Below are 15,678 nucleotides of genomic sequence, written 5' to 3' on the forward strand. Positions count from 1 at the left end.
GGTGCGTCCCAACTGCACTGCTGGTACCACTCAAACTGAACTGCCAAACACACAACGACCCAGAAATACTATTGTTCGAACCAGAGATGGTACGACAGTGCACTTATCGATACGCGCTGCTGCTGCCACTCACCGGCAAGTAAGGCAGGAAGTTAGTGACGCCCGTAAATGGAATAAGAAAACGAGGCGACAGTATCGTAACAGAAGATGACAAACAATAAATGGCACGAACACGAGCCATGCATTGCTCACTGTGCTTTTTGTAAATCCCAATTTTGTAACGCACCATTTTTCAAAGGTTGAAATGGCTCTGAGCACTATGGGACTTAACATGTGAGGTCATCAGTCCCCTAGAACATAGAACTACTTAAACCTAACTAACCTAAGGACATCACACAGCCGGCCGGAGTGGCCGAGCGGTTCTAGGCGCTTCAGTCTGGAACTGTGCGACCGCTACGGTCGCAGGTTCGAATCCTGCCTCGGGCATGGATGTGTGTGATGTCCTCAGGTTAGTTAGGATTAAGTAGTTCTAAGTTCTAGGGGACTGATGACCTCAGAAAAGTCCCATAGTACTCAGGGCCATTTTTGACATCACACACATCCATGCCCGAGGCAGGATTCGAACCTGCGACCGTAGTGGTCGCGCGGTTCCAGACTGTAGCGCCTAGAACCTCTCGGCCACACTGGCTGGCCACCATTTTTCATGCGATGTTCACGGTGCAAGTTAATGGTTCGTTTTGGACATTTCTTGAATGTCGATGATGTCCATTTTGTGCAGTGTAATACATACATTTCACAGAAGATTGATCTCTGCATTTCCCAAACATTCGTTTCCTGTCGCCCTCCTGATGCAGATGGTGAGTCATTAACAGCTAATATTTTTCCGTCATGAATTGATGGTGTCCCACTGTTTCAGGATGTGGAAGACCACAGTCTGGGCATCAGCCATACTGGCGCTGTGGCTGGTGGGCCTCTGTGAGTCGGCCAAGATCCTCTGTTTGATGACCAGCGTCACTCGCAGCCACCACATCTTCAACCGCCGCTTCACCCTCGCGCTCGCCAAACGCGGTCACCAGGTGACTGTGTTCGCTCCAGACCAGGAGAAGAAACCGTCTCCTAACCATCGGGAAATCCTGATAGAAGGAGCCTACGAGGCCATACAAGAAGCGTTCGACTACGAGAGCTTCGCAGAAATGGATAAGATGACCATGGTTGCGGAAGTTTTCAACTGGGGACTAGTCACATGCCGTCACACGTTAAACTCGGAAGGTGCTCGACAGCTGCTAGAATTGGCGAAAAACGAGACGTTCGATCTGATCATCACAGAATTCGTCGTGCAGGAATGCGTCCTGGGTTTCGTCAGCAAATTCGGCAACCCTCCAGTAATCGGTATCACGGGCTACCCAGGTCCTCCGTGGGCATACGACCTGATGGGAAACTTCCAGAACCCGTCCTATGTGAACACTTACATTCTGCCTCTGACCGACCACATGACATTCACGCAGAGGATGCAAAACTTCCTGCTCGACACTTACGTGTGGCTCTACCGCAGATTTCTGTACATGCCAGAACAGGATAAGCTTAGCAGGAAGTTCTTCGGCGACTCTACGCCGCTGCCCAGCGAGGTCGAGAAGAACGTCAGCTTCGTGATGGTCAACACCCACTTCAGCACGGACTACCCCAAGCCGCTGGTGCCGGCCGTCATTGAGATTGGAGGGCTGCAAGCGAAACCTCCACAGCCCCTACCCAAGGTGAGTTAAATCTAGTCACATTTTACTCTTCCAAGTTCAGATTTTAAAATTTGTTGCACATCGTGAAAAGAGTGTGCTGCAGAGTAACGCAACATGCCATGATGTGTGGACTCTAGACAAATAGAAACGACCCTGTGCGTTAACAATTGCTACTTCTTAATAGACCATGTCAGTGTCTCAAACGCTCAGTTTGATGTTTGTTCAAAAATGTTCAAATGTGTGTGAAATGTTATGGGACTTAACTGCTAAGGCCATCAGTCCCTAAGCTTACATACTATTTAACCTAAATTAGCCTAAGGACAAACACACACACCCATGCCCGAGGGAGGACTCGAACCTCCGGCCGGGATCAGCCGCACAGTCTATGACTGCAGTGCCTTAGATTGATTTTTGTGCTCAGACAAATTACATGACTAACGTGCGTTGTTATCTACTTCATTGACTCCAAAGTAGACCTGGTACCTCACACATCGCACCAGAAATTAAATACCTGTCATCTCAACATAAACACAACTCAATGTCTAACATATCTGATAATCTAACTGTGATCCTCCATAAAATAAATATTAGGAAAATCGTTGTTGATAATTCTTCCGGGTTATATGGCCGTGGTCCATGGAATTCTTCTATTCCTAACGTTTCGTCCAATACTACGTTGGACATCCTCTGAGGATGTTCGCCACAGGTGACATAATCTAAAATGTTTACAACGCCTACTTCGTTGTAAGAGAAGAAACTATGACTCTGACCTTCGTAAGATAAAGGAATATATAAAATTATTTGTTGTTCGTTGGTGTTCTCTTCAGCCTAAAGACTAGTTTGATGCAGCTCTCCATGCTACTCCATCCCACGCTAGCCTCATCTTCAAATAACTATTCTGAATCTACTTAGGTACTGTATTCGCCTCTTGGCCTCCGCCTATATTTTTAACCCCCCTCCCCCCCCCCCCCCCAAACGTCCGTCCAATACTAAAATTTGGTAATCCCTTGATGTCTCAGAATGTGTCTTATCAACTGATCCCTTATTTTAGTCGTGTCTCAAATTTCTTTTCTCTGCAACACCATTCACTACCTCCTCATTACTCATCGCGATCTACCCATCTAATCGTCAGCATTCTTCTGTAGCACCACATTTCGACAGCTTCTATTCTCTTCTTGTCTAAACTGTTTATCGTCCATGTTTCACTTCCATACATGGGTGCACTTCACACAAATACTTTCAGAAAAGCCTTCTTGACACTTAAATCTTTATTCGATGTTCACAAACTTCTCTTCTTCAAAAATGCTTTTTTTGCCATTGCCAGTCTACAGTTTGTATCCTCTCTGCTTCGACCGTCATCAGTTATTTTGCTGCCCAAATAACAAACGTCGTCTCGTGTCCTAATCTTATTCCCTCTGCACCACCGGGTTCAATTCGACTACATTCAATTATCCTTGTTTTGCCATTGTCCATGTTCATGTTTTACCCCCTCCATTCTATTCAGCTGCTCTTCCAAGTCCTTTGCTGTCTCTGCCAGAATTAGAAAGTCATAGGCAGACCTCCAAGTTTTTATATCTTCTCGCTGAAATTATTTGTGACGAGGGAAAGGCAAAATTTAAATAACCGATTTATTTGTTTTAGAGGCTCGCAAATATGATCCGATAAGCATCGTCAAAACCATACATATTTATTATTACTGAGGTACTGCTGCTTCAGTATTTGTGCAATGCTAATCACGCATCTTGCTGGCCCCTTTGACACCGACAAACTCAGTAGGCTAACGACCACCTACTCCCACTGCCAGGAAATTTCAGACAGTTGATTGTTGTCTATTGTTTCAGGACGTCGAAGACTGCAATTCGAACCTCGGCCGAGCAGGTTTTATGTTTTACGACAAAATCACATTCATGTTCCGAGAAAGCTCAACCACTGGCCATTAAAATTGCTCTGTTGTACGAAGCTCATGTTTGCCACTTTCAATGCGTATGCCAAACGCCATAAGTTATATACTACAAACAGTCCAGAATTATTATATTGCTCCTTTTTTGCCATGCTGTATGCAATTTCCGCTTCATTTCGATATGCTGTCATTACGTAGTCTGGAAAAAAATTCTCTATTATTGCTGACACTCGCCCTTTGTTTGACCAAGAGCGTATTTCGTCTCAGCTTTCGCTATTTTCTTTCATCCACAATTTGCGTTAGTAATTTTGTTTTATATATTTTTTAACGTAATAGAATATCCTGCTTGCTGTATCCATTTTCTGCTCCTTCATGCTTAATTGCCCCTAGTTCTCTTCCAAACTTCCTACTCTGCGTGGAAGTCTGAGGAGCTGCGTGGCTAAATCTCTCCTCCAGTATTGTGTGGGAGTGTGTTTATTTCTGAAAACGCCAATGGTGGTCTTTCCTGCGTCCCTTTTGACGGCCAAATGTAAAAAGTGAAAGGCCCCACTCTTTTCCAGCTGTAACTTGGATCGCATTTTCAGGTGCTGCTAGGTTAACATTTCTCCTTCCATAAGTACCTCAGATCACTTCCATCTAACAAGAGTGACCAGTTATGATCACATTGTGTACGTTTCTTTCATTGTCCTCGGCGACCGGTGAGAGAATTTCAAATAAAAACTGGTTCTAAGTGATACACCCGCTCAACCCGCTGAGCAGAACAGGTAATCAGGGTTGTGGAAAGGGCCAAATAGGTTGGGGTCAGTTTCATCTTCTAATTGTAATTTAATAACACTTTTACAACCAAAGCGGCACATAGTCTGACCTTTACTGAATGCAGTTCTTTCACGGCTGAAGGCCTCCAAACAAGAAATCTTAACAAACCAATAAGATAAAAATCCAATTAAGATAAAAATAAAACAATTTAAAAAAAAACATCACCGCAAAGTAGATAGAACAAAAATATGCAAGGTGCAACACAAATGGATGAGGGTCACAATTAAGTTTCAAAATTTTAAAATATATTACCATAATCTTTAAAGGAAGAAGACCCCAATGTTTAAGCTTGAAAGATAAATTTAAGAATTAATTTGCAAAATTTGTAAGAAAAAAAGGAAAATAACTACAAGCCTTAAATTTTAAGCAGCTGAAAACAGATAATTAAACACCGGTGGCACTCAGAAGCCTCCAAGAAGGTCGGTCTGCCCTCGTTCACTTAGGCGAGACAGGTGGAGAGGCCAACTACACTTGATCGGTTGGAACCTAACTAGGGGACAGTCGAGGACCGACCGACATAACGACTTGCTACCAATCAATCAGTACATGAGAACTCAAACAGTAAGGGTTACAAACGTGATAATCCACAATGGAGTATGTACTAGCTGTCAAAATAACACACACCATGTTGAACAACGAAAACAGGTGAGGAAAGGACACTGCCTGAACTTACGTCAGCATCCAGGGCAGGTTACCAGAACACTAACGGTCACAAGGCAGAAAATTCCACTGGTGCATTCGAATAGTAGTCAACCAAAATAGTTAATTGCACCGCATGGCGGCTAAATTTCAGCCGTAGAAACACTCGGTGTTGCTCACAGGAAAACCTCCCAACAGCGAACCACCGAACCGAACCACCACAACATGAATGGACGTGGCCTGGGTAGTTGAAACCACTACTCAGCTTTGACGTCCTGGGTCAATGAACCACGAGGCTCGTAGCGATCGGACAGCTCCACACACGCTCCGACATTGTGCAGGGGCTGCCAGCGGCCCCAGCCGACTGCACCGCGCCGAGACATCTTCCCTCGTTCGCAACAACCGACCGACCGACTGCCAGTACGCCAACAACATTTAAAACAAGTTGCAAGTGAAAATGACACCAGCTACACACACATCTTTACAAACACCTGGACGAAGACTTAAACAACACTCAGCAGTAACTAAACACGCACGAAGACAAATTGGGAGTCGATGCACAGACACACACTGACTCATGAACTATCGGCGAGCCAAATGCGTCGTCCGGTAGGACGACCGACCGACGATCCACCAAGACCGTGGCCCGGCTAAAGTGACGCGTGGTGGCAATGGTCGGGCGGGCCACGTCAAAGCAGACCTCACTGCTGCTCCAACCCCACTGCACTAGTGCCGCGTTGCAACTCCCCGACTGGCAGGTCCGGACTGCGCTCCAGACGCGTTCCCACTGACTGCCACACCCTGACTCGCGACGGGAACTCCCTATCCGAACTCGCTTACGACAGACAACCACCGGGAAGTAATAGCAGTCAAGCAAAGATACTACAAGAGGGGATATATCGATAAGCGCTGCTAACGCCGTTCACGGCCAGGCAAAGCAGCAACCCAGTGACAGTAGTAACTTAAATCAACGTAGTGAGGTGGAAGTACGTTAAAAACAGGGTGTAGAATACATGATGGCGGGAGCACGAGCCACGCACGGCTCACTTAGGACAATACTGTCTAGCTCCAAACATGTAGAACCATCATCATCGAATGATTGTCTCTTTTTATTGTAGGACCTGAAGGAGTTCCTGGACTCGGCAAAAGACGGGGCCATCTTCATGAGCCTGGGCACCAACGTCCGGAGCGACAAGCTTGGCGAAGCCAGCAGGCGCGCCTTCCTGGAGGCCTTCCAGGAGCTGCCCCAGAAGGTGCTCTGGAAGTGGGAGTCCGACTCCCTGCCTGGTCAGCCGCCCAACGTCAATATCATCAAGTGGGCGCCCCAGAACGACATCCTGGGTACGTGCACGACATCGTAAATCATTTTCTGTTCCTACCTCTTTCCATTAAGGCAAGTCAGCTGGTCTCTCTACCACGAATTTACTCATCAAACAGTTGACAACGCTGGTACCAAACGCCTATGCTGCACCCACGCTGGAAGAATTGTACAGTACCAATATAGTGCAGAACCCATTTTGTAACTATTGAAAGGTCACCATCTGGCATCACTGCTAATACTTCGTTTAAGGATCAAGACAGAAAATTTTGTGCAGGTGGTCCATTGATAGTGACCGAGCCAAAAATCTCACGAAATAAGCATCGGACGAAAAAACTACAAAGAACGAAACTCGTCTAGCTTGAAGGGCGAAACCAGATGACGCTATGGTTGGCCCGCTAGATCACGCTGCCATAGGTCAAACGGATATAACAGTGTTTTTTTTAAATAGGAACCCCCATTTTTATTACATATTCGTGTAGTACGTAAAGAAATATGAGTGTTTTAGATGGACCACTTTTTTCGCTTTGTGATAGATGGTGCTGTAATAGTCACAAAACTATAAATACGTGGTATCACGTAACATTCCGCCAGCGCGGACGGTATTTGCTTCGTGATACATTACTCGTGTTAAAATGGACCGTTTACCAATTGGGGAAAAGATCGATATCGTGGTGATGTATGGCTATTGTGATCAAAATACCCAACGGGTGTGTGCGATGTATGCTGCTCGGTATCCTGGACGTCAAGTGTCCGACCTTTCGCCGGATAGTTTTATTTAACAAGACAGGAAGTGTCCAGTTACATGTGAAACGACAACCACGACCTGCAACAAATGATGATGCCCAAGTAGGTGCCGGCCGCGGTGGTCTCGCGGTTCTAGGCGCTTCAGTCTGGAACCGCGCGACCGCTGCTGTCGCAGGTTCGAATCCTGCCTCGGGCATGGATGTGTGTGATGTCTTTAGGTTAGTTAGTTTTAAGTAGTTCTAAATTCTAGGGGACTGATGACCTCAGAAGTAAAGTCCCATAGTGCTCAGAGCCATTTGAACCTTTTTTTTTTTTTTTGTCTCGTACAGTCTTGGAGAAAATGGGTTTCTGAACCTCCAGGTTCATAACGTTGCCTTGACAAACTGCCTATTGGCTTCTGTCTCGAGTTCTTCGGCCGACGTTCATCTAATGATTTTACTGACGTTTCGCAAGCACGACTGAGACCGACCAAGTAATAAAATTCGCCGACACGGAAGTTCTGGCTGTAAAGAAGCAGTATCACACCCGCTTGTTCAGAGAAGCTGTAGAAATACAAAAACACGGGAACAGCTTCAACAAGAAAGAGGAAAGCCTTAAGGTAAACGGATCCTGGCTTCCCGTACTGCAGCGAACGACCGTCGCAGGTAGCAAGAGGAGAACCGCACCGGAATTGACCGAGGAGAAGCCCTCGGACATTGGCGCGCCAGCTACATATAGTCAGCGGCCACGAGTTCGGCTCCAATTCACCACCGGCAGTGGAGGGTGAAGCTTTGACAATGCCAGTCACTCGTGCTGGCGAAACGTCGGTAAAATCATTAGATGAACGTCCGCCGAAGAACCCGTGACAGAAGCCAATAGGCAGTTTGTTACAGGAGACCGTCGATAGCTGCCTACAAATCATCAGCGGTTACGCAATGTCTATTCGTCAAACGCTTGTGATCGTCCTGTATGGTGATTTAGGTATGTATCTCTGCGATGGTGAATATCAGTCCTAGACACTGCTGACCTCATAAATTCGACTACTTGTGTAATCTACAGGAGGTGAGTGCATGGGTACGATGTAGGCATTTGGTACCAGCAGTGCCAGAAGATGGTAAGTAAGCTCACTGTGCAGACACCGAGCTAAGTGGCTAATGTCATAGGTGTTGTCCTGTTTGGGTGTTGTGTGATGTCCTTAGGTTAGTTAGGTTTAAGTAGTTCTAAGTTCTATGGGACTGATGACCATAGATGTTGAGTCCCATAGTGCTCAGAGCCATTTGAACCATTTTGTTGTCCTGTTTCAAAATGTGTCGAGTGTGATGCTCTAATCTAGCTGCTATACGTGGAATACGAAAACTGTTACATACAGACCGTGTAGTGGACATGACAGCATGCCACGAGTTAACCGACTTCGAACTTTGGGCAATGATCGGTGCAAAACGCTTGGTTCGCAGCATGTTTATTAGACAAGAAGAACGATTTTAGCACTGTTTCCAGTGCCGGGGTCAGGTCGCAGTCTGGAATTGGAGCCATAACATATTTGTGATCCATAGGGTGTCCAGGAGAAATGATCAATATTCAGAGATACGATCGGAACGATCATTCGAAGCAAAAATTCTAGTGAACATCGGATCTAAAATCCATACCTTAAGAGTTATGAGCACTTCTTCATCTTCGATACTGTGAAACAAATTTTTTCCACTGCAAGTTCTTTGAGGAACTTTTTGAGAGGCGCTAATAAGGACGAAAACAGAAAACTGTCCAGTATACATGGGATCTATAGGGCATACCTTAACCCTAGCAATACCAAGACGTTTACCATAATGTGCGCATTACCAAGGATGGGAGAGGGGAGTAAGAAGAAGCAGTACTTTACCCCCACCCCCAAAAAAATTGGAGAACAGAATTAATTGTTGTTGAATTATATTAACAACATGATTTTTAAAGAGGTACTGATGTGTAAGCAGGATCCACAAACTGAAAATAGCTTTCAACACACTCTTAGCAATATCAGTCCACGTTCAGTAATGCGTGTTACCTACTTTATGACCACCAAAAAGAATTAATAACGCAAATTTCGTTCGTTGTTGGTAACTTTTACTCTCAACACACTTTTTAAAGAAATATTTATGTGTAAGTAAGGCCCTGAACCTCGAAATATTGAATACGGCGTTCACTGGGGAAAGTAATACACTCCTGGAAATTGAAATAAGAACACCGTGAATTCATTGTCCCAGGAAGGGGAAACTTTATTGACACATTTCTGGGGTCAGATACATCACATGATCACACTGACAGAACCACAGGCACATAGACACAGGCAACAGAGCATGCACAATGTCGGCACTAGTACAGTGTATATCCACCTTTCGCAGCAATGCAGGCTGCTATTCTCCCATGGAGACGATCGTAGAGATGCTGGATGTAGTCCTGTGGAACGGCTTGCCATGCCATTTCCACCTGGCGCCTCAGTTGGACCAGCGTTCGTGCTGGACGTGCAGACCGCGTGAGACGACGCTTCATCCAGTCCCAAACATGCTCAATGGGGGACAGATCCGGAGATCTTGCTGGCCAGGGTAGTTGACTTACACCTTCTAGAGCACGTTGGGTGGCACGGGATACATGCGGACGTGCATTGTCCTGTTGGAACAGCAAGTTCCCTTGCCGGTCTAGGAATGGTAGAACGATGGGTTCGATGACGGTTTGGATGTACCGTACACTATTCAGTGTCCCCTCGACGATCACCAGTGGTGTACGGCCAGTGTAGGTGATCGCTCCCCACACCATGATGCCGGGTGTTGGCCCTGTGTCCCTCGGTCGTATGCAGTCCTGATTGTGGCGCTCACCTGCACGGCGCCAAACACGCATACGACCATCATTGGCACCAAGGCAGAAGCGACTCTCATCGCTGAAGACGACACGTCTCCATTCGTCCCTCCATTCACGCCTGTCGCGACACCACTCGAGGCGGGCTGCACGATGTTGGGGCGTGAGCGGAAGACGGCCTAACGGTGTGCGGGACCGTAGCCCAGCTTCATGGAGACGGTTGCGAATGGTCCTCGCCGATACCCCAGGAGCAACAGTGTCCCTAATTTGCTGGGAAGTGGCGGTGCGGTCCCCTACGGCACTGCGTAGGATCCTAAGGTCTTGGCGTGCATCCGTGCGTCGCTGCGGTCCGGTCCCTGGTCGACGGGCACGTGCACCTTCCGCCGACCACTGGCGACAACATCGATGTACTGTGGAGACCTCACGCCCCACGTGTTGAGCAATTCGGCGGTACGTCCACCCGGCCTCCCGCATGCCCACTATACGCCCTCGCTCAAAGTCCGTCAACTGCACATACGGTTCACGTCCACGCTGTCGCGGCATGCTACCAGTGTTAAAGACTGCGATGGAGCTCCGTATGCCACGGCAAACTGGCTGACACTGACGGCGGCGGTGCACAAATGCTGCGCAGCTAGCGCCATTCGACTGCCAACACCGCGGTTCCTGGTGTGTCCGCTGTGCCGTGCGTGTGATCATTGCTTGTACAGCCCTCTCGCAGTGTCCGGAGCAAGTATGGTGGGTCTGACACACCGGTGTCAATGTGTTCTTTTTTCCATTTCCAGGAGTGTATATGCTGCAATCTTAAATTTTTGGGTTAAGTTTAAAAGAAAAATTTTAAATATTTATAGAATCTACTAAAATAACTATATTAGTTGAAAGTGAATAAGGATTTAAAGATATATTAGGTGAAATGGAGAAAGTTGTGAGAAAATATTGTTGCCTTCAGTCCAAAGAGACGTACGCTACTGCTTCCCACGATAGCTTACCCTGGGCAAACTTCTTCATCTTTGTGTGGCTACTGCGACTTACACCCATTTGAAACCGCGTACTCTAGTCATGCTTGTCAACCCTCTACAGTATCAACACCCACGTTTCCTGATTTCGTAATTCTTTGATGTCTCAGGCATGTTCTACCAATCAATACCTTCACTTACTCAATTTGTGCCATAGATTTCATTTCTCTCCTATTTGATTCAGTACCTCCATATTAATTATTCGATCTACCCATCCAATCTTCAGCATTCCTTCGTACCATTACATATAAATAACTTCCATTTTTTTCTTGTCTGAACTGTTTATTGTCCACGTTGCACTTGAGTATAATGCTATCACGCAAATACCTTCAGAAAACTTCCTAACATTTAAATTTATGTTAAATATTAAGAAATGCTTTTCTTGCTATTGCCAGTCTGCATTTTATATCCTCTACACTTCGGTCACTATCAGTTATTTTGCTGACAAAACAGAATTTTTTTTTTAGTTTCTCATTTATTAATCTAAATTCCCTCAACATCGCCTGAGTTAATTCGATTACGTTCTATTGGTCTTGTTTTACTTTTGTTGAAATATATCTTGTGGTGTCACCGCCAGACACCACACTTGCTAGGTGGTAGCTTAAATCGGCCGCGGTCCATTAGTACATGTCGGACCCGCGTGTCGCCACTGTCAGGGATCGCAGACCGAGCGCCACCACAAGGCAGGTCTCGAGAGACTGACTAGCACTCGCCCCAGTTGTAAGGACGACTTTGCTAGCGACTACATGGACGAAGCATTGCTCATTAGCCGAGCCAATAGTTAGAATAGCCTTCAGCTAAGTCAATGACTACGACCTAGCAAGGCGCCATAGCAATTGATAGTTCTCGTATGAATTGTCTCATCAAGAACGCTGTATACAAATGATGGATTAAAGTTAAGTATTCCAGCAGCTACGTACTTTTCTTTATAGCATTCATTACTTCTCCTGTTTCAGACCTCAATCGCCTGCTTGCTTAATGGCCGCCTCCCTTAAAAAATGTGCGTAGTGTTGGCAAACTGCCAACACTACATATCTTATAACCACTTTTTAAGACTCTAACCATTCCGTTAAACCACTCTTGCAAGTCCTTCGCTATTCAGACTTACAATGTCGTCCGCAAACGGTGAAGTTTTTATTTCTTCTCCCTGAACAGTAGTTCCCTTCCCAGATTTCTCCTTGGTTTCCTTCACAAATTGCTCAATGTACAAATCTGACAATATTTGGGATAGCCTACAACCTTGCCTTATTCACTTCTCAACAAAACAACATGACACGGATGTAAAGGAGTCTAAAACAACGGTGAGGGTTTGTGCGAGAGGAGGATAAGCCAAGTCCAGAGTGCATGACTGGCAACTGCAAGCTGACTCACATACTTTCTTCGGGAGCGATATCGCACAAGATGAAAGAGGTAAACAAGAAGGAAACAGCAGCACTGCGCACACAAAAAGTGCCTTCTATAAACAAAAGGAGATGATAACCTAAAAAAGTAACAGTCTACATCTCGAGAAAGCAGCTGCTGGATTGCGGCATCGTGTATGGCTGTCAGTCTTGGGCTCTGGATCGGAGGCAAGGAAAGCTGGAATTCTTTTGAGATTTGCTTGTACGGGCGCGTACTGAAACTTAAACGGACTGATGTGATCATGAATGTTCAAGTCCTTAAAAGAGTGGAACAGAGAAGGAGTTTATGGAACACTATCGTTCACTTGTTGAGACATAAGGGTCCACTAAAGCCAAGAACTTAATTATATTTAAATGCAGAAGGAAACGGAATGAGACTGCAATTGAAGTAGTAATTGACGGAAAGTCATCAAGTAAAACATAAGTGATTTCTGGCGTTCCCCAAGGTAGTGTTATAGGCCCTTTGCTGTTCCTTATCTATATAAACGATTTGGGAGACAATCTGAGCAGCCGTCTTCGGTTGTTTGCAAATGACGCTGTCGTCATCAGAAGACCAAAACAAATTGCAAACCGATTTAGAAAAGATGTCTGTACGGTGCGAAAATTGGCATTGTGAGGTCATCCACATGGGTGCTAAAAGGAATCCGTTGAACTTCGGTTACACGATAAATCAGTCAAACCTAAAGGCCGTAAATTCAACTAAATACCCACGAATCACAATTACCAACAACTTAAACTGGAATTAACACGTAGAAAATGTTGTGGGGAAGGCTAACTGAAGACTGCGTTTTGTTGGCAGGACACTTGGAAAATGCAACAGACCTACTAAGGAGACTGCCTACACTACACTTGTCCGTCCTCTTTTAGAATACTGCTGCGCGGTGTGGGATCCTTACCAGGTAGGGTTAACGGAGTACATCGAAAAAGTTCAAAGAAGGGCAGAATGATTAGCATTATCGCGAAATAGGGGAAAGAGTGTCACTGAAATGATACACGATTTGGGATGGACGTCATTAAAACAAAGGAGTTTTTCGTTGCAGAGGAATCTTCTAACGAAATCTCAATCACGAACTTTCTTTTCCGAATGCGAAAATATTTTGTTGACACCGACCTACATAAGGAGGAACGACCACCACGATGAAATGAGGGAAATCAGATCTCGTACGGTAAGATATAGGTGTTAGTTCTTTCTGCGCTGTATACTAGATTCGAATAATAAGAGCACTGTGAAGGTGGTTCGATGAACCCTCTGCCTAGCACTTAAATGTGATTTCAGAGTATCCATGTAGATGTAAATATAGAAGTACATACAGAAAATCCATGTTAATACTGTTTGTGCGAAAGTAGCCCTTTACGTCACGCTTTCACGACTAAACCACTGAACCGATTTTGATGAAATTTGGTATTCAGATAGCTTGAACGGAATGGATGGTGTCTTGAAGGGAGGATATAAGATGAACATCAACAAAAGCAAAACGAGGATAATGGAATGTAGTCGAATTAAGTCGGGTGATGTTGAGGGTATTAGATTAGGAAATGAGATACTTAAAGTAGTAAAGGAGTTTTGCTATTTGGGGAGAAAAATAACTGATGATGGTCGAAGTAGAGAGGAAATAAAATGTAGACTGACAATGGCAAGGAAAGCGTTTCTGAAGAAGAGAAATTTATTAACATCGAGTAAAGATTTAAGTGTCAGGAAGTCGTTTCTGAAAGAATTTGTATGGAGTGTAGCCATGTATGGAAGTGAAACATGGACGGTAAATAGTTTGGACAAGAAGAGAATAGAAGCTTTCAAAATGTGGTGCTACAGAAGAATGCTGAAGATTAGATGGGTAGATCACATAACTAATGAGGAAGTATTGAAGAGGATTGGGGAGAAGAGACGTTTGTGGCACAATTTGACCAGAAGAAGGCATCGGTTGGTAGGACGTTCTGAGGCATCAAGGGATCACCAATTTAGTATTGGAGGGCAGCATGGAGGGTAAAAATCGTAGGGGGAGACCAAGAGATGAATACACTAAGCAGATTCAGAAGGATGTAGGTTGCAGTAGGTACTGAGAGATGAAGAAGCTTGCACAGGATAGAGTAGCATGGAGAGCTGCATCAAACCAGTCTCAGGACTGAAGACCACAACAACGACATAGCTTGAACGCTGAGGAAGGACACAGGCTAGTTCAGAAAGTGTGTAGTACAACATACTTATTGATGTGAAGAATATAACCCGAAATATGGAACAATAATTGCTCTTTGGAAAAGCAGTTTACTCTGTGGAGGCTTTCTAGTATGCCCAAACTATAGAATAATAGGCAGCTGTTCAGAATAACTTTTATTACTTTCACACTCGAAAACACGACGTTAAACATAAACAACTCTAAGTCAGCAAAGATTATGCTCTAATACGTCAGCGATACGATCGCGCTAACCTCACGTGGCAAAGAATGTCAAAGTGTTGCCACATCAGCCCCTCCATTTTTTTTCTTTTTTTTTTTTTTAACCGGGTGCTCCCGGTATGTCAGGGAATTTACACTTCACTTGTCTACCTGCTCTTGTAACCACTGTTGGAAACCGATCCTGTTCTTCCTGTTCCTCTGTATGAGTATCTGGGTTATCGTCCATGTTCTCTGACATCATCACGATAGGTTACTCGCTGGGTGAACTTGACACCATGGGTTGAGTGCTGGGAGTGACCACGTCGATGTTCACGGGTTTGAGGCGCTCAATGGACACTGTTTCTCGATTGTCGTTCTTCTAGATTCTGAACCAGTGTTCACCTCTCTCTATTATTCGGTAGGGACCACAGTATGGAGAAACGAGTGGTGGGCGTACTGCATCGTTTCTGAGCCACACTCGAGACGCTTGCGTCAAGTCTTTATGCACGAACACCTTTCGTTCCCAATGCCTGATATGGTTAGTAGGCTCCAGTTTTCGCATTCTGCTGCTAAGTTGTTGTACAAACTGCGTGTAAAGCTCTGAAGTGGCCAATCGAGAGGATTGTGGCGCGAATAATTCCCCTGGAACTCTCAACTCTTCGCCATAAACTGCACTACTGGCCATTAAAATTGCTACACCACGAAGATGACGTGCTACAGACGCGAAATTTAACCGACAGGAAGAAGATGCTATGATATGTAATTGATTACCTTTTCAGAGCATTCACACAAGGTTGGCGCCGGTGGCGACACCTACAACGTACTGACATGACGAAAGTTTCCAACCGATTTCTCATACACAAATAGCAGTTGACGGGCGTTGCCTGGTGAAACGTTGTTGTGATGCCCCGTGTAAGGAGGAGAAATGCGTACCATCACGT

At 45.3% G+C, this 15,678-nt stretch overlaps 1 protein-coding gene across 1 annotated transcript in view; it reads left to right on the forward strand.

The window, feature by feature from the left end:
• The first annotated feature begins 917 nt into the window (after positions 1-917).
• The window catches only part of LOC126424654 (UDP-glucosyltransferase 2-like), a 57,432-nt gene continuing 42,671 nt past the window's right edge, over positions 918-15,678 (forward strand). Inside the window, exons 1-2 of the mRNA XM_050087385.1 lie at positions 918-1,751; positions 6,204-6,426. Coding sequence (XP_049943342.1) covers positions 918-1,751; positions 6,204-6,426 — 1,057 coding nt within the window. The remainder of the gene's footprint in view (positions 1,752-6,203; positions 6,427-15,678) is intronic.

Source organism: Schistocerca serialis, chromosome 10, assembly GCF_023864345.2.
Source record: "Schistocerca serialis cubense isolate TAMUIC-IGC-003099 chromosome 10, iqSchSeri2.2, whole genome shotgun sequence".
NCBI lineage: Eukaryota > Metazoa > Arthropoda > Insecta > Orthoptera > Acrididae > Schistocerca > Schistocerca serialis.